The sequence below is a fragment of the Pristiophorus japonicus genome, chromosome 20, assembly GCF_044704955.1.
Source record: "Pristiophorus japonicus isolate sPriJap1 chromosome 20, sPriJap1.hap1, whole genome shotgun sequence".
Taxonomy (NCBI): Eukaryota; Metazoa; Chordata; class Chondrichthyes; family Pristiophoridae; genus Pristiophorus; species Pristiophorus japonicus.
In genome coordinates this window covers 2,356,231-2,374,285 of record NC_091996.1, presented here as the reverse complement: position 1 = coordinate 2,374,285, position 18,055 = coordinate 2,356,231, and the positions used below count along the sequence as shown (strand labels likewise).

Sequence of the window (18,055 nt, the reverse complement as noted above, 5' to 3'; positions counted from 1 at the left end):
GGCTGTATATTCACTGCCCGAGATGTAGGCTCACTGCCTGTGTAATTAACGGCCACCCGCAATTTTAACCCAGCAGCAGAAGATGCCCAAACGACAAAGGATGGACAGATTGAGACACGACTTTGTCCACAAGGAGGCTTGGTCGCTGATCAGCGGGCTATCTGTCACAACTATCAAATTCTATTTAGTGACAAACAGCGCAGTGTGAGGAGAGGACTGAATCTGACAGTGTGAAGTTGAGCTGCTGTCAAAACTTCACAGATTAAAAACAGAAATGATTAACCCCTTGAGCAGGATAGTTGTGTGGAGTTCAAAAAAGACTTGCATTTATATAGCGTCTTTCACGACCATCGTCATCATATGCAGTCCCTTGAAAGCGAGGAAGACTTGCTTCCACTTTAAAAGTGAGTTCCCAGGTACAGTCCAATACAGGAATTACAGTCTCTGTCACAGGTGGGGCAGGCAGTGGTTGAAGGAAAGGGTGGGTGGGACTGGTTTGCCGCACGCTCCTTCTGCTGTCTAGGCTTGTTTTCTGCATGCTCTCGGTGATCTCGAGGTGCTCAGTGCCCTCCCGGATGCTCTTCCTCCACTTGGGGCGGTATTGGGCCAGGGACTCCCTGGTGCCGGTGAGGCTGTTGCACTTTTATCAAGGAGGCTTTGAGAGTGTCCTTGAAACGTTTCCTCTGCCCACCTGGAGCTCGCTTGCTGTGTAGGAGTTCCGAGTAGAGCGCTTGCTTTGGGAGTCTCGTGTCGGGCATGCGGATGACGTGGCCCTGCCCAGCGGAGCTGGTCGAGTGTGGTCAGTGCTTCAATGCTGGGGATGTTGGTCTGATCGAGAACACTGACGTTGGTGCATCTGTCCTCCCAGTGGATTTGCAGGATCTTACGGAGGCAGAGCTGGTGCTACTCCAGCGCTTTGAGGTGTCCACTGTATATGGACCACGTCTCTGAGCCAGAAAGGAGGCGGATATCGCTACTGCCCTGTAGACCATAAGCTTGGTGCTTTCATGACCACCGGATGTATCAAAGCGCTCTACAGCCAACAAAGTACTTTTGGAGTGTAGTTACTGTTGTAATGTGGGAAACGCGGCAGCCAACTTACGCACAGCAAGCTCCCACAAACAGCAATGTGATAATGACCAGATAATCTGTTTTTGTTATGTTGATTGAGGGATATATATTGGCCCCAGGACACTGGGGATAACTCCCCTGCTCTTGTTCGAAATAGTGCCATGGGATCTTTCATGTCCACCTGAGAGGGCAGACGGGGCCTCAGTTTAACGTTTCATCCAAAAGACAGCACCTCCGACAGTGCAGCACTCCCTCAGCATTGGAATGTCAACCTACATTTTTCGTGCTCAATTTCCTGGAGTGGGATATGAACCCACTACCTTCTGACTCAGAGGCGAGGGTGTTGCCCACTGAGCCACGGCTGACACATTAGTGTGCGAAGTGTGACAGCTATCAGGACAGACCCGGGATTGACCCTGCTCTGTGTGACTCAGTACTGCACTGGCTGGTGTCTTTATTTTGTAAATCATTCAGACAGCTTGAATAGGCCGATCTTCAACGGGCATGATGACTCGTTATGTACTGACGAAAGCTCCTGAAACCATACCCACTCCTACACTATATCTATACAAGGTTTCACGAGTGATATTTATTCCACGTTCTCATCTCCATCTACCGTAGGGTGGAATTCTACTCGGGCTCTGCTTCTGATTCATTCTTTCTGACTTGGAATCCAGTAAAGGAGAATTAGAGAGCGAGGGAGCAGCAGACTAAGGGACAGCTGGCAGATGGACTGGGGAGAATCTGCCCCAGCAAGCACAGGAATAGCATTTAACAGCGGCCGACTGCATCATCCTCAGCATATTTAGCATCATCCCTGCTGATTGGATGGCGTCACTGCATTCCAACAGCAACGCCCACTTACTGTGCAGTGTCATTCCAACCCACAGGAAGTTGCTCAGATATCACAAACAGCCAGCTGTGTATACACCAGGTACAGTATCGGCCTCAGCTGCAGTCTGACCAGAACTGGACACAGGGCTCAAGGTGGGTCTGACCAGAACTGGACACAGAGCTCAAGGTGGCTCTGACCAGAACTGGACACAGAGCTCAAGGTGGGTCTGACCAGCACTGGACACAGTGCTCAAGGTGGCTCTGACCAGAACTGGACACAGTGCTCAAGGTGGCTCTGACCAGAACTGGACACAGTGCTCAAGGTGGGTCTGACCAGCACTGGACACAGTGCTCAAGGTGGCTCTGACCAGAACTGGACACAGTGCTCAAGGTGGCTCTGACCAGAACTGGACACAGAGCTCAAGGTGGGTCTGACCAGCACTGGACACAGTGCTCAAGGTGGGTCTGACCAGAACTGGACACAGTGCTCAAGGTGGCTCTGACCAGCACTGGACACAGTGCTCAAGGTGGCTCTGACCAGAACTGGACACAGTGCTCAAGGTGGCTCTGACCAGAACTGGACACAGTGCTCAAGGTGGCTCTGACCAGAACTGGACACACTGCTCAAGGTGGCTCTGACCAGCACTGGACACAGTGCTCAAGGTGGGTCTGACCAGCACTGGACACAGTGCTCAAGGTGGGCTGTGACCAGGAAACTAGAATTTAGTTATGACTTTCTCTGACTCGTATTCTACATTTTTATCTGTAGAGCTGAAATCTATCGGCTTGGTTGATTATGGCTCTGTGTTGATTGGACCAGTTGAATGTCAAGTTCACTAAGATTCCCAAGTCTTTTTCGGCCTCTCTTAGTTCACAGAGTATGTGTGTTGCTTATTTCTTCTGCCTTCAGTAGATCGAGTAGAATGGGACTATACTCTCTGAGGTTTAGAAGAATGAGAGGTGATCTCATTGAAACATGTAAGATTCTGAGGGTAGAGGTTGTTTTCCCTCGTGGTGGAATCTAGAACTAGGGGGCTTAGTCTCAGGATAAGGGGTCTTCCATTTAGGACTGAGATGAGGAGGAATTTCTTCAAAGGGTGGTGAATCTTTGGAATTCTCTATCCCAGAGGGCTGTGGATGCTGTCTTTGAGTATATTCAAGATAGAGATCGATAGATTTTTAGATTCTAAGGGAATCAAGGGATATGGAGATTGGCAGGAAAATGGAGTTGAGGTAGATCGACCATGATCTTATTGAATAACGGAGCAGCTCAAGGGGCTGTATGACCGACTCATGCTCCTTTTTCTTGTGTTCTTATGGCCCTATGCGTAGTGCTGTACAATTATACACACCTGTCCTTCATCTCGGGGGCAGGCAAGGAAAAAATAATCAGCCAGGGTTCCCGCTCCTGATCGTTGTCCAGGTGAGCCCTGCTGGAAAGTGAGGATATATGGAGATTGGGATTGGCTGTGGTTTCTTTCGTATTAGTGCCCACAGGATGAGCGGTCATTCGCGTAAGGTACTGGACATCACCCAGCACTTATGAAACCATGCTGGATTCAATCAATGAACGTCTGTCCTGACCTATATATGCAAAGTCTTTTTGTTCCCTCTTGTGGTTAGAATCATACGACACAGGCCTTTTGGCCCATGGTGCCTGTGCCAGCTCTTTGAAAGAGCGATCCAGTTAGTCCCACTTCCTGCTCTTTGCCCTTAGCCCTTCTCGGTCTGTGTTTTTCTTTACAGTCAGTGGCTATTGCAGAGCAGGAGATTAAAGAGAAAGAAAATTGCATTTTGCAATCTGTATGACTACCGATAGACCAGGCCAGAATAGCAAATGGGAAATCTTCATACACATTCAGAGAGGGGGAGAAGGAGGGAGGGGGAGAAGGAGGGAGGGAGAGAAGGAGGGAGGGAGAGAAGGAGGGAGGGAGAGAAGGAGGGAGGGAGAGAAGGAGGGAGGGAGAGAAGGAGGGAGGGAGAGAAGGAGGGAGGGAGAGAAGGAGGGAGGGAGAGAAGGAAGGGGGGGGGGTGGGGAAAGAGGGAGCAAACACAATGAACAAGTCTCCATAAGCTGCTAGGCCCAGGAGCAGCATCGACAAAGAACAGCCAACGTCACCGGTCCCAGTCTGTGCTATTTATTAGATAAATGCCATGAAGATGTGGAACTGTATAATTTAAATAATTTTCACAAATTTGTTAAAAAGTATGTGCATCAATATACCCCTCAGGCAAAAACGGAGGAGCAATTTCAACATCACAAGAAAATTTCACAAAACGCAAAAAATATTTGGCAACATATACACCAAAATGGAAGAATGATTAAAAACAGAAGATCGGAACAATTTTGCGCTGTCTGGGTTGGTGATGAAGAATGATAAGGAATTGGCGGTATCAGTGTTGTCACAGGTTTATGTCGAGTGTTTAGATCTTGATCAATGACGGGAGAATAGTCGCTCTCAGGACAATACACCAACGTTGCTGCAGGGTCGGTCTTACATCAGCCCCTTAAAATTGCTCCCGCTGCCAGTAACTGTCCCACAACCACCAGTACTTCATCCCGGTCCAACGTGGGGTCTCTGATCAGTGGGGGGGGGGTGGCAGGGCCCAGGAGATCCCTGAGTTGAACAGGTTTTCTGACTGTCTGTCTGTCACCTACAAGCACCTTGCTTCTGCTGCTGCACATTAACAGAAAACGATAGCGTTGTTTTGCTGTGTGTAGCTGTCGGGGTCTGCTGCATGTTTGGACGGGATAGGAGGGTCCCGGGAGTACGCTGATATTTCTCTGGGAGGGTCCCAAGAAGCGTGTCAATAGTTTCAGGGGAAATATACCCCCAAAAAATGTTTGAAATCACTACCCTAAATGTAAAACTGAAAATACTTTCTTCAGACACAATCAGAGTAGTGCTGCTGAGTATTCTTCAGCCTTTGGGCAATTACTGTATGTCACAAATCTTCTACCTGCCCACTGTCTCAGAACAATCCACACGCTTTACAAAATCTACTGTAGAAAGCACTTTCAGACAGTCTGGCGTGCGAAGGTGCTTTTTTAAGGCAAGTATTATTTAGTATTTTGCCTTACTGAAACCCTAGTGACAACACTGGAATAGAATGTATATAAGCAGGGGGAGGGCCTGGGATTTAGCAGAATAAAATGTGTCAGGCTTCACATACACAAGGAGCTAAGAAATAAAAAAAAAACCCTTGTTAAAATCAATGCCATCCTGTACTCTTAGAGTATGAACAGTCTGTACAGATTTCACATTTCAATATAAAATACACAGAAAAGGCAAAGAATTGTTTCCAGTGCATGCTTGTTCTGAGCCGGGAGCTGACATTCCCCTTAAAATCAAAAAATGTGTTTCACGCCTCTCCAATGTTCCCTCCAATTTTTTGGGGGTGTGCGGCCCATTCAAATGTCCCCACATTCACGGTTTCTCCATTGATAAGTCGGTGAGTGGCCTGTGCGGGACCCCCAGAGCGCTGTGCAGCTGAAGGGAAGTGTCGCTCCCCATCCCTCCCAAAGGGGGCTCTTTGCCGAGGTACTTTTCCCACTTCACACAGCGAGTGTCAGCAGGCTATTTTACTGCGGAGCGCACCACGGCCAAGCACAAGCCTGCCCTCAGCTGATGCCCGCCCAAGTGTCGCTGGACAGTGATCAGGAAAAAGTTCCCCAGCTGATATCCTGCCCCCCCCTCCCCCTTTCCCTGAGACAAACTGCAATGCCCCCCACCCCTTGCCCGAGCTCAGCGGACTCAGTACAAGCTGCGGAAAGACGGGGATTGTGTTCTTTAAAAACTACTTCCCCGCCGCTGCATATTGGAAAGCTCTCCGGGGTAACTTTTATAAAGTCAGATCTTCACTTCCCCAGAGACCCAGCATCTGGCTTCCTGAACTCAGCTGGATGCCGATTGTCTCCGTGGGCAGTTGTGGACCCTGTTCTTTTCCTAATGGAGTGACTCGAGGATACCCAGGACTGCATTGCAGAGGGTAAACGAGACCCAACTTCACACGCCAGCTGCAGGTAACATTCTTTAAAAAAAAAGGGCTGTACTTTAAATACAAATGATCAGAGCCCCCAGAATTCCCTCTTTAATGGCTGACCACAAATGATAATTCTACGAGGGCAAATCCTAGTGCACTGCACAGGGAAGACGGAGCAGAATGTGACTGGTAACGCTCCCTCTGGAACCGGGGATCAAATCCAGACGGATGGGATGCGAGTCAAATAAATTCCAGGCACCGACTGCCCTCAATCCGGCCAGAGAATCAGCAATCTCAACCCTGAGAGTCCACAAAGGATGCTGCTGTGTGGGAGATGGGAAGATCCCACAACTGGTCCGGTGGGTGAAAACATGAGGTTGGGGATTAAGGCACATTGTTGGGGACAATGTAGAAGGAGCTTTACCCTGTGTCTGGTTGTGCTGTACGTGACCTGGGAGCACTCTAGGCGCGGGAACCACAGGCTTAAAACTAAGGGGGGCAGGGGGGGGGGGGGGAATAAATGTTTTTTTTCTCCAGCATCAATATCCCTAACCTGAACGGACACACACACAAATAAATCCCCCTTGTCAGGGCCTGTCACACCAGTCCTTTCACCCCACCTCCCGGGGGCTGAAATCACTATTTGCTCCTAGTTTCAAATTAGAAATGCCATCTGTGCACCTCCTCGCCAGACAGACGGAGAAGGAAGGCCTGAATGCAGCATTCACCATCAGGGACCTATTGTGTGGGTCTGTGCAAGTGAGTTTAAAGTCTACGGGGCGTATTTTCTGTTCAAAGTATATTCCTCTATTGTCATTGCAAAAAAATATTTTATTCCCATGCACCACTCCACCCCCGTGTCTAGGCTTTCAATCCTTGCTGGATTATGGTCGCCCACCAGTACCGCACCCAACTGACTGTCATTCATATGCGAATCCACAAAGCTATTCAACCATGAGGGCCATCAGGAGCAGAGCCCACACCCCCCCCCCCCCCCCCATCCTGTCCCTTGAACAGGCTCTATAGCCATCAGGAGTGGAATCCCTGTCAGGAGCGGTGGCTGTGGATGATTTCCCCCCCCCCCCTCCCGCCCGTCTGACGTGCTCAGAGGTGCCGAGGCTGATCTGCGTCGCCCCAGCTCTGAGCAGACAACTCGGCAAAGACCAGGAATCGAACCCAGTGCGCCTCGCTGGTCCTGGTGGTGTACTGAGGTCGTGCCTGGGAGCGGGGCGTGTGCTGCAGTGGGCTTGATAACTGCAACGTGTGTTTGGGCAGGGACTGGGGGTGGGAGGGGGAAGTGCTGTAACTTCAGATCGAGCTGGGAGCAGGACAGAACTCTGCACCCTCCGGTAAACACACGGTGACTGGATTCCCCGGGGCGTGTCTCAGCTCTGGCAATGAAACACCTTTAAACAAAAGAACCGTGTTTTTGTTCGACCCATTTGCTTTGAATAGAGAATAAAGGGCATACTTTCAACAAAAGAAACATCTTCCCTTCACCTAGCATAACCTCCCCACCCCCCACCATCCCCCGAATTAACTTAAGCCACTTGTCACTATCCCAGTGTCTGCAACGTTGTGACTGCATCTTAAATAATGAAGAGGGAAGCTACTGTACAATGCCATACTTACACCTCAGCCTGTCCCTGGAGTCCTGCCCTGCCAGTGTCCACTCTACCTTCGTCCTCTGATTGCTCGCTAGAGTCATCGTAAAAGGCATCGGGACCTTTCCCCTCAGCTGCCTCTCCTGTTCCTGTGCCCCTGCTGCCTGGCTCCACATTCTCAGCTCCTGACAAAGCCTGGCTCAGCGACTGCCACTGAGGGGCTGGGGGAGTCTCACTGCCCGCTCTACCCGTGCTCTGGCTGCCGGCCTCCCCCGCAGGAACTCCCTCCGCACGCTCCATCTCTGCAGCGGTCTCGGGTCCTACACTGCGGCCCCTCTGCTCTATCCTGCCGGCCCCCTCCTCGTGGGGGGAGGGCGAGGGTCCCGTCACCTCGCACAGACGCTGTGTCGCGCCGCCGGGGCGCGACAGTCTAGCATCACGCTGCTCCCTCGCCTCGCTCCTCATTCCGCTCTGGTAATTGTGGTCGCTCTGCTCCTGCCTCGCCGTGCAGGGCAGGCCCCGTGCCCCGCCGGGGTAGGGACCGAGACTGACTGGCGGCACCAGAGACCCTAAAGGTTGGCCTGGATCCCCACCCGCCTTGCACCTCGTTTTATCGCTGCCTGTCCGGCCTACGTGGGAGTGAGCATTATCCGCGGCACGCGAGCTTGGGTCTGTACTGCACCAGAGACCTGACTGGCTGTCTCTGGGACACTCAGCCTCCCTGCAGGTCCCTTCCCCCCCATCTATGGGCACAGTGTCGCCGAACGGCTCAGCTGGAAAGTCACTCCACAGTTTCAATCTGTGCACAGTTTTCTCGGACAAGCTGCCGCGGACTGGTTTCAGGAGAAGCTGTCCTGTGCCCAGCAGTCCTGGGTCGGTGTATTGCACACTTTGCTCCCGAACCCAGGGTCGTGTTGTTTCTAAAGCACCGGCTGCCCCTTTCCCCTGGGCGAGGCAGCTGTCCGGGAGAGTGTTGACCCCTTTGTCCTGTGGGATATCACCAGGCCAGCCCGACGGGCAATTATCAGTCCCTTTCCCCGGACAGTCGGTGCTGCCAACTTGCAAGCGCTCCTCAAGGACTCCAGCTCTGGTTTCTGTTTGGGACGCTGCCAGTGATTCCCCAACCACCTGTCTCCGATCAGTCTGGTGCTGTGTGCGACAGGCACTGTGAACGTCCTGAAGCAAATCCTGCCCGTTAAACTCGGCCTTGCTTTCGGCGCCGGCCCACTCTGTACCTCTCCGCGAATATCCAGCTGTGGCCTCCTCTGCCAGGCGGCGTGACCCCTTCGTACCAGCGCTGCGAGACCCCCCAGCTTGCTGAGTGACGGGAGCCACCGTCCTGCCCTGGGCTGCTACTTCCGACAATCTGCTTTCTCCCCCTTGTTCTGTAAAACCTTGCACCTCGTCCTGATCTCTCAAGCGCTCTTCCGACCCGCTATTCACTCTGGCCTTTTCCGCCAGAAACCTCAGGATTTCCTGCTCGATCCCGTCGTCACTGTCCGCGGAGCTGCTGTCGCCCGCCCGCGCGGTTCGCCCAGTCGGACCCCGAGCAACGCTGGACGGAGCAGCGCCCGACAAACCCGCCTTGGGCTTTCCAATTCTGGCCACTTTGCCGCTGCTCTCACTTTCCGACGACTCCCCCGCCCTCTTGTTCCCTTTGCTCTTGAAGTCCAAGTAACTCCTGCAAGCTGCCTTGCTGCTTTTTGACAGGCAGCTTTTGAGCGGGCCGTGGCTCGCGGCGAGACCTTCCCCGGCGGCCCTGGGGGCTTGGTCGCCAATCCCCGTGCTTTGCTCGGAGTAAGTCAGCACCTCGGCTCCTGTGAACCGTACTCGCTTCTTGCACCGGTTCTTTGGATCCCGCGGCCTTTTCCCCAGTTTCTTTCGGGTTTTCAAGAGGTCCTTTGTGGCCGTGTCTAGGTCCTCGTCACTGTCCAGTGAGCTGCTCTTCTCATCTGTCTGCCAGGCATCACGGACAGGCTTTGCGCGGGACAGCTCCTTGGCAGCCCAACTGGTGGGAGGCGATGCCTCTCCGTCTCGGTTCACAGTCCTGCCGAGCCAGACGTTACCTACGTGAAAGGTGCCTTGATCCGACAAGCCAGCTTTAGGTTTAATCTTCAGGGCAACGGTGCCATTGTTAGCCGCTGCAACGGGGGGCCCAGTCGTCTCCTGCGGTTGGCTTCCTCTCAACTCCTCCTTTCCAAGCTCATGATCCGTGCCGACATTATTCTTCTGACTTCCTTTCTGCGACAACAACGAAGATGAAGACGAAGAAGAGAACAAGGACGGAGAGTCATTCAGACTGTTCAGTTCTGGGGGCAAGGTTCTGTCCGGCTCCCCCCTGGCTCTGCCCCCCTCTGGTTTCCCACCGCTTTGGTTTGCCTTCAGAGCCAAGTATCTCTGAATCTCTTTCTCAATGCTGTCGCTGCTGTCCACAGAACTGTTCTCGCTGTCTGACGACGATGCAGCTTGCCTGGAGTCAGCAGTGGGGCACTCGCTGGCTGCTTGGCTGCTGCTGCCTGTGTGCTCCTTCCTCCCCGAGGGAGCCACACCGACTGTGCCGTCTGCAGCAGGCTGCGCTTTGGCCGCAAGAGGCCCTTCCCGCTTTGGGGAAGATCCTGACGGGGTCTCAGCTTGAAAGCGTTTCTTCCCACTACATCTGGAGTCCGTGGTCTTTCTCTCCCTTTGCGTTACAAAGTCGTCGCTGGACTGGTCACTGGAGTCAGTATCGGAAAGGTTGAGGGGGCAAGGCGCCTTGAACTCTCCCGATCCGATCCCGCAGTGTTTCCCCTTCCTGCTCAGAGTTGCCTGCAGCGTCTCCTTCTGCGTGCTCTTCGCTCCACAGAGGCATGGGTCCGAAGCGGAATCGGCACATTTCTGGGTACAGGGCGGCTTGTGAGGCAACAAGCTGAGGACGAGGGCGTTGTCCTCGGTTTTCCCTTTCTTCTGTTCTAACTGGTAACGTTGAATGGCTTCCTCAATGCCGTCATCACTGCTGGAATCGGAGAGTTCAGCCCCTGCAGTGATGGGGTGAGTTCTTGGGTCGGAGAACGCTTGGTCGACGCTGCACTGGACATTGCTGCTTTTGTAGATCTCCTTAAAGCTCTGCATTGCTGTTGGTCTCTTCTCACTGGCCAGCTTTTTATTACCCTTGGGATTCCCTTCGCTGCCTTTCTCGGTCCTGCAGAGGGCCCTGGATTCCCTCAGCTGGGCGGGTTTAGAGCTGCCAACCTGAGTGTCCGCATTTATCAGCGCTGGTTTGCCGGGGTGTGCTTGGTTCCCCGTGCTGGGCTTGAGGCCCCTCTTCCTGACCTTTGGTCTCACCTTCACCAGATTGTCTCTCCGCTCCGGCCTCCCCCCGGGAGCGGGCTTGTTATCGGGGCCGCCGGTCCCCTTATCCCGCTTGTCCTGCAAGAACCGTTCGATCTCGGCCTGGATACTTAGCTCAAAGGAATCGTTGCTGCTCACGCTGGAGGGAGAAGAGCATCGGGTGGCTGCAGTGGCCTCCGGACCGACACCCCGAGGGTCAATGTTCACAAAGCCGAGTCCAAGCTGGGCGGGAACCGCCTCCCCTCCGAGCGCTGCACCATTACTGACTGTTGGAGCAGGGTCTTCGGAGGCTGGGCGTGACCCCGGGGGAGCTGTCTCCTTGTGGCCGCCCTTTGGTATCAAGCAACTATCTTCCGTCTTCTTCTTCAGGTATTCCTGAATTGCCTCTTCGATATCTCGGTCGATGGACTCGTCGCTGTCAGAGTCCGCAACGCAGCGGCCCGAGTTGGGTTCCTGTGCACCAAGCGCGCAGCCCGGATATCCGGTCTTCAGCTCCTCCACGGCCGGCCCTTTCAACACCCTGACGGAGGCGCCGTCCAGCGTGGCCTTGCTCGGCCGTTTCTCCACCGCGTTCGTCTGCGCGTTAGCGCCGGGGTCATTGTTCATGGCACAGGGCGAGTCATGGGGCTGCAGGTTCTCGATGATCATTTGCACATTCACGTTGACGGCGCGGCCCACGGCGGAGAACTCCTCGCCGGGGTCAGAGAAGCTGATGGGCAGGCTGAAGCTCTGGGACGCACCAAAGGGCTGCCAATCCGTCTGTACCGCAGAGACAGGAGCCAAATTCATTAAGAACATTATAGCAGAAAGGCGACAGCTCGGACATGTGACCCGTGTTGCTGCTCCACTCACATCCTGAAAATAAACCAGCACAGAACAAAAAAAGTCAAAATGGCTGCAGCAAAAACTGAACCAATCCTTGTATTTACAGAAACAATCTGCTTCTCCCACATGGTTTTCAGAAGAACTTACATTTATATAGCGCCTTTCACAACCTCAGGACGTCCCAAAGAGCTTTACAGCCAATGAAATACTTTTGAACTGTTGTAACGTAGGAAATGCAGCAGCCAATTTGCGCACAGCAAGCTCCCACAAACAACAGTGAATTAAATTGCCTCATCATGTTTTGGATGTTGATTGAGGGATAAATATTGGCCCCAGGACACCGGGGAGAACTCCCCTGCTCTTCTTCAAAATAGTGCCCTGGGATCTTTTACATCCACCTGAGAGGGCCTTGGATTAATATCTCATCCAAAAGGTAACATCTCCGACAGTGCGGTGTTCCCTCAGTACCACCCCTCTGACAGTTCAGCACACCCCCCTCCCCCACCACTGCCCCCAGTACTGCCCCTCCCGATAGTGCAGCACTCCCTCAGTACTGCCCCTCCGACAGTGCAGCACTCCCTCAGTACTGCCCCTCCGACAGTGCGGCACTCCCTCAGTACTGCCCCTCTGACAGTGCAGCACTCCCTCAGTACTGCACCTCCGACAGTGCAGCACTCCCTCAGTATTGCCCCTCCGACAGTGCAGCACTCCCTCAGTACTGCCCCTCCGACAGTGCAGCACTCCCTCAGTACTGCACCTCCGACAGTGCGGCACTCCCTCAGTACTGCACTGGGAGTGTCAGCCTAGTGCTCAAGTCTCTGGAGTGGGACTTGAACCTACGACCTTCAGAGGCCAGAGTTCTATCATTGATCCTTGGTGAGGGACAGCGGCCTTGTGGCAATTGTTCATGTGTGCTTTGACAGTGAGTGCCTGCACAATATTTGACCAGGGAGGGCATCACCAAGCTCGACGATGTCTCACCTGCTCTCTACACACATGCACTTTAGGGCAGAAGCCACTACATACAGTCACTGCAATCAGGAGGGGGAACATTGGCTGATTTTTTTCCTGGCAAGATCACCTGTCAGATCAGCAGCAGCTCGAAGAAATAGATGTCTGCACTCGCCCACTTTGCAGAAACCCAGCCACACAATCGCACTTTGCTGACATGAGCAAGTTAGTATCGCACATCTCGCACAAGCGGAGACATTAACGCAGAAACTGGGGACGGCTGCACATCACCAACCAATCTGCCGATTACCTCCAGCACCGCTAAACTAATTCACAAGTCTACAAACAGTTCCACATGACTCCTCACTCCCTCCAAACCCCCCACCCCCGATAACTGCTGCCCGTGTCCTAACTCACACCAAGTCCCGCTCACCCATCACCTCTATGCTCGCTCACCTACATCGGCTCCCGGTCCGGCAACACCTCAATTTAAAAATTCTCATACCTAGCTTTATAATCTCCTCCAGCTGTACAACCCTCCGATCTCCGCATTCCTCCAATTCTGGCCTCTTGAACATCCCTGATTATAATCGTTCCAGCATTGGTGGCCGAGCCTTCAGCTGCCTGGGCCCTAAGCTCTGAAATTCCTTCTCTAAACCTCTCCGCCTCTCTTGCCTCCTTAACACCAAAGCTTTTGGTCACCTGTCCTAATATCTCTTTATGTGGCTTGGTGTTAAATTTTGTTTTATAGCACTCCTGTGAAGCGCCTTGGGACGTTTTATTACGTTAAAGGCACTATATAAATGCAAGTTGTCGTTGAAAATAAAACTTCTGGTAATTTTGCATCAATCATCTCACAGAATAATTCTAAAGTGCGGACACACCTGGATGTCAATACTGGTTCTGGCATATGCTGCTTAAAACAATGACCTTTAACTCAATAATAAAACAGGAGAGATAAGCTCATTTTAAAAATAGTACCACGTAAATACTCTCTCCCTGCTCCCATGGTCACAGTGGGTAACTGCGTTGCCCGGTGTGGTACTGACCCATTCCCAGGGTCTGTGCAGGTTTAAAATAAATTGCAAACTAGTTTAAAGGCAAGTTTAAGACGGATATCAGGAGGTTCTCCACTCAAATGGAACATCCAATGTAACGAAGTGGCGGTTCAACCATGGAACCAGTTAAGAACCAACTGGAGGGTATGAGAGTGGGGAAAGTAGATGGGCCTAATGGTCATGCTCGTCCCCGATTCAGGGCAACAACTGGACGCTGCATCCCCAGCTTAAGGAGGGGGATATTCAGCCGGGCTTCCTGCTCGCTATCCCGGGACCCCCGTGTGTGCACCGGAGAGGGGGGTGGGGGCAGCAATGGGGCAGTCTGTGAAGCCCCACACAGTTAAATTGCTGACTGGCACTCACTGCTGGGACATGAGCCGGGCACGGTGCCTTGACCCCTGGAGGTCAGTGTCCGTGGTGCCCGCACTGCCCAGTGAGGGTCAGTGCCATCGGTGACGGTCAGTGCCCACAGTGAGGGTCAGTGCCCACGGTGCCCAGTGACGGTCAGTGCCCGCGGTGACAGTCAGTGCCTGGTGACAGTGTCTGCGGTGCCCGGTGAGGGTCAGTGCCCGCGATGACGGTCAGTGCCCGGTGAGGGTCAGTGCCCGGTGACGGTCAGTGCCCGCGGTGAGGGCCAGTGCCCGGTGACAGTGTCTGCGGTGCCCGGTGAGGGTCAGTGCCCGCGGTGACAGTCAGTGCCCGGTGAGGGTCAGTGCCCGCGGTGACGGTCAGTGCCCGGTGACGGCCAGTGCCCAGTAACGGTCAGTGCCCGCGGTGACGGTCAGTGCCCGGTGATGGTCAGTGCCCGCGGTGAGGGCCAGTGCCCGGTGACGGTCAGTGCCCGGGGTGACGGTCAGTGCCCGGGGTGACGGTCAGTGCCCGCAGTGAGGGTCAGTGCCTGGTGAGGGTCAGTGCTCACGGTGACGGTCAGTGCCCGGTGACGGTCAGTGCCCGGGGTGACGGTCAGTGCCCGCGGTGAGGGTCAGTGCTCACGGTGAGGGTCAGTGCCCGGTGACGGTCAGTGCCCGCGGTGAGGGTCAGTGCTCATGGTGAGGGTCAGTGCTCACGGTGAGGGTCAGTGCTCACGGTGAGGGTCAGTGCCCGGTGACGGTCAGTGCCTGGTGAGGGTCAGTGCCCGCGGTGAGGGTTTGTGCCCGGTGATGGTCAGTGCCTGGTGACGGTCAGTGCCCGCTGTGAGGGTCTGTGCCCGCGGTGATGGTCAGTGCCCACGGTGACGGTCAGTGCCCGCGGTGAGGGTCAGTGCTCACGGTGAGGGTCAGTGCTCACGGTGAGGGTCAGTGCCCGGTGACGGTCAGTGCCCGCGGTGAGGGTTTGTGCCCGGTGATGGTCAGTGCCCGGTGACGGTCAGTGCCCGCGGTGAGGGTTTGTGCTCGGTGACGGTCAGTGCCCGGTGTGGGTCTGTGCCCGGTGATGGTCAGTGCCCGGTGACGGTCAGTGCCTGGTGAGGGTCAGTGCCCGGTGACGGTCAGTGCCCGGGGTGAGGGTCAGTGCCCGGGGTGAGGGTCAGTGCTCGCGGTGAGGGTCAGTGCCTGGTGAGGGTCAGTGCTCACGGTGAGGGTCAGTGCCCGGTGACGGTCAGTGCCCGCGGTGAGGGTTTGTGCCCGGTGATGGTCAGTGCCCGGTGACGGTCAGTGCCCGCGGTGAGGGTCAGTGCCCGGTGATGGTCAGTGCCCGCGGTGAGGGTTTGTGCCCGGTGATGGTCAGTGCCCGGTGACGGTCAGTGCCCGCGGTGAGGGTTTGTGCCCGGTGATGGTCAGTGCCCGGTGATGGTCAGTGCCCGCGGTGAGGGTCAGTGCCCGGTGACGGTCAGTGCCCGCGGTGAGGGTCAGTGCCCGGTGAGGGTCTGTGCCCGCGGTGAGGGTCTGTGCCCGGTGAGGGTCAGTGCTCACGGTGAGGGTCAGTGCCCACGGTGACGGTCAGTGCCTGGTGAGGGTCAGTGCCTGGTGAGGGTCAGTGCCCGGTGAGGGTCAGTGCCTGGTGACGGTCAGTGCCCGGTGACGGTCAGTGCCTGGTGAGGGTCAGTGCCCGGTGACGGTCAGTGCTCGCGGTGAGGGTCAGTGCCCGCGGTGACGGTCAGTGCCTGGTGAGGGTCAGTGCCTGGTGACGGTCAGTGCCCGGTGACGGTCAGTGCCCGCGGTGAGGGTCAGTGCCTGGTGACGGTCAGTGCCCGCGGTGACGGTCAGTGCCTGGTGAGGGTCAGTGCCCGCGGTGAGGGTCAGTGCCCGGTGACGGTCAGTGCCTGCGGTGACGGTCAGTGCCTGGTGAGGGTCAGTGCCTGGTGACGGTCAGTGCCCGCGGTGACGGTCAGTGCCTGGTGAGGGTCAGTGCCTGGTGACGGTCAGTGCCCGCGGTGAGGGTCAGTGCCTGGTGACGGTCAGTGCCCGCGGTGAGGGTCAGTGCCTGGTGACGGTCAGTGCCCGTGGTGAGGGTCAGTGCCTGGTGACGGTCAGTGCCCGCGGTGAGGGTCAGTGCCCGGTGACGGTCAGTGCCCGCGGTGAGGGTCAGTGCCCGGTGACGGTCAGTGCCCGCGGTGAGGGTCAGTGCCTGGTGACGGTCAGTGCCCGCGGTGAGGGTCAGTGGTCAGACTCCGCCCTCTGCCCTCAGCAGCCGCCCGCTCGCCTCCAAACCTGAGCCCGGGGCCCAGGCCTCTCCCCGCGCCTCCCCATCCCCGGCCTGCCGCACGGTGGCGGCCCGGGACTGAGTGAGGGGAAGCCGGGGCCGGGGGCCGGGGGCCGGGGGCCGGGGGCCGGTCACTTCACTCACACCCCCCCCCCCCCTTCAGGCCACTCATCCCCGATGAAACGGGAAAGCGGGGACGGGAAATAATAAAAATCCAGCGGCGGCGACTAGGCCCGGAGCCTGAGGCCTCGGGTTGGAGGCCGCCGGACAGCCGCCGGAGCGCGGGCGCCAAAGCCCGGCTTTGATTGACAGCTGGCGGGGTCCCCGGGTTTGATTGGCAGCTGAGACCCCTCGTGGGTTTGATTGACAGCTGGGGACCCCTCGTGGGTTTGATTGACAACCGAGTCCCCCCATGGCTTTGATTGACAGCTCTGTCCCCGGGCCCCCGGGCTCGCTGCCTACCTGCTGCACCGCCGCTCCCTGTCTCCGACTGCAGCCCCGCACCGCTGCGGCCCCGCTCGCTCACTGACTCCCCTCCCACCCTCTCACCGGCTGCAGGCAAAGTTCAGCAGCAGCGGCGAGGAGGAGCCGGCAGGAAGCCCCCAGAAAGAAAAGAAATAAAACGTGTGCAGATCCGGCCAGCGGTCCGCCAGACATTGGAACCCAAAACACACAGAGAGGGGGAGAGAGCGCGCCCCAAATGCACTGGTCACCAGTTGTGCTTTTTGCAAAAAGAATAAAGGCAACATGGTGCGGGGGAAGAGGCTGCAAGTCTGGCTCGGTGCAGCCTGGACTCGAAATGCTGCAGGTCTGCACGAGAGCGGGAGCGAGCAACAAGCAACAATATTTAAACACTTGGTGCACAACCACAGAGAGTTTGCAGACAAGTGCTGATGGAGATCAGAGCTCGCTCGGTGCTAACTGCTTTCTGATTTAGCCTCCACTCATTGGTGATTCCCCACCTCCTCTTGACAGATTTCTGCTCTCCTGAAAGTGCTGCTACTTGCTTGGGTATCACCAACAGGCACCACCCACTGCAACCCACCCCAGTGCCAGCCCTGGTTCATTCCGTGTCTCTCACACGCCTCTGAGTGGCAAGGTGGTGTGGTCAAATCCTGCTCCAGAGACTTGAACATTTAACCAAGGCTGACACTCCGGTGCAGTACTGTGAGAGTGCTGCACTGTCGGAGGGGCAGTACTGAGGGAGTGCCGCACTGTCGGAGGGGCAGTACTGAGGGAGTGCTGCACTGTCGGAGGGGCAGTACTGAGGGAGTGCCGCACTGTCGGAGGGGCAGTACTGAGGGAGTGCCGCACTGTTGGAGGGGCAGTACTGAGGGAGTGCTGCACTGTCGGAGGGGCAGTACTGAGGGAGTGCCGCACTGTCGGAGGGGCAGTACTGAGGGAGTGCCGCACTGTCAGAGGGGCAGTACTGAGGGAGTGCTGCACTGTCGGAGGGGCAGTACTGAGGGAGTGCTGCACTGTCGGAGGGGCAGTACTGAGGGAGAGCTGCATTGTCAGAGCTGCAGTACTGAGGGATCATTGCATAATCGGGGGGTTGGGCAGTACTGAGGGAGCACTGCACTGTCGGAGGGGCAGTCATCGTCATCATTGGCAGTCCCTCGAAATTGAGGGAGACTTGCTTCCACTCTAAAAATGAGTTCTCAGGTGGCTGAATAGTCCAATACGCGAATTACAGTCCCCGTCACAGGTGGGACAGACAGTGGTTGAGGGAAGGGGAGGGTGGGACTGGTTTGCCGCACG

At 55.7% G+C, this 18,055-nt stretch overlaps 1 protein-coding gene across 9 annotated transcripts in view; it reads right to left on the bottom strand.

Moving 5' to 3' along the window:
* Positions 1-17,279, bottom strand: part of ppp1r26 (protein phosphatase 1, regulatory subunit 26) — a 42,399-nt gene extending 25,120 nt beyond the window's left edge. For 5 of the 9 annotated variants that reach the window (XR_011588138.1, XR_011588137.1, XM_070863629.1 and 2 more), the window contains exons 1-2: positions 13,481-16,578; positions 7,522-11,675 (exon numbers count right to left, since the gene is read on the bottom strand). Coding sequence is in view for 7 of the 9 variants with exons in the window: in XM_070863629.1 (XP_070719730.1) it covers positions 7,522-11,618 (4,097 nt within the window). In the remaining 2 variants the exon portion in view is untranslated. Of the gene's footprint in view, positions 1-5,645; positions 5,938-7,521; positions 11,676-13,480; positions 16,579-16,756; positions 16,837-17,256 lie in introns of those variants that run through there. The other 4 variants (XM_070863631.1, XM_070863627.1, XM_070863626.1 and 1 more) reach the window with 4 other exon arrangements.
* Between the last annotated feature and the right edge of the window lie 776 nt (positions 17,280-18,055).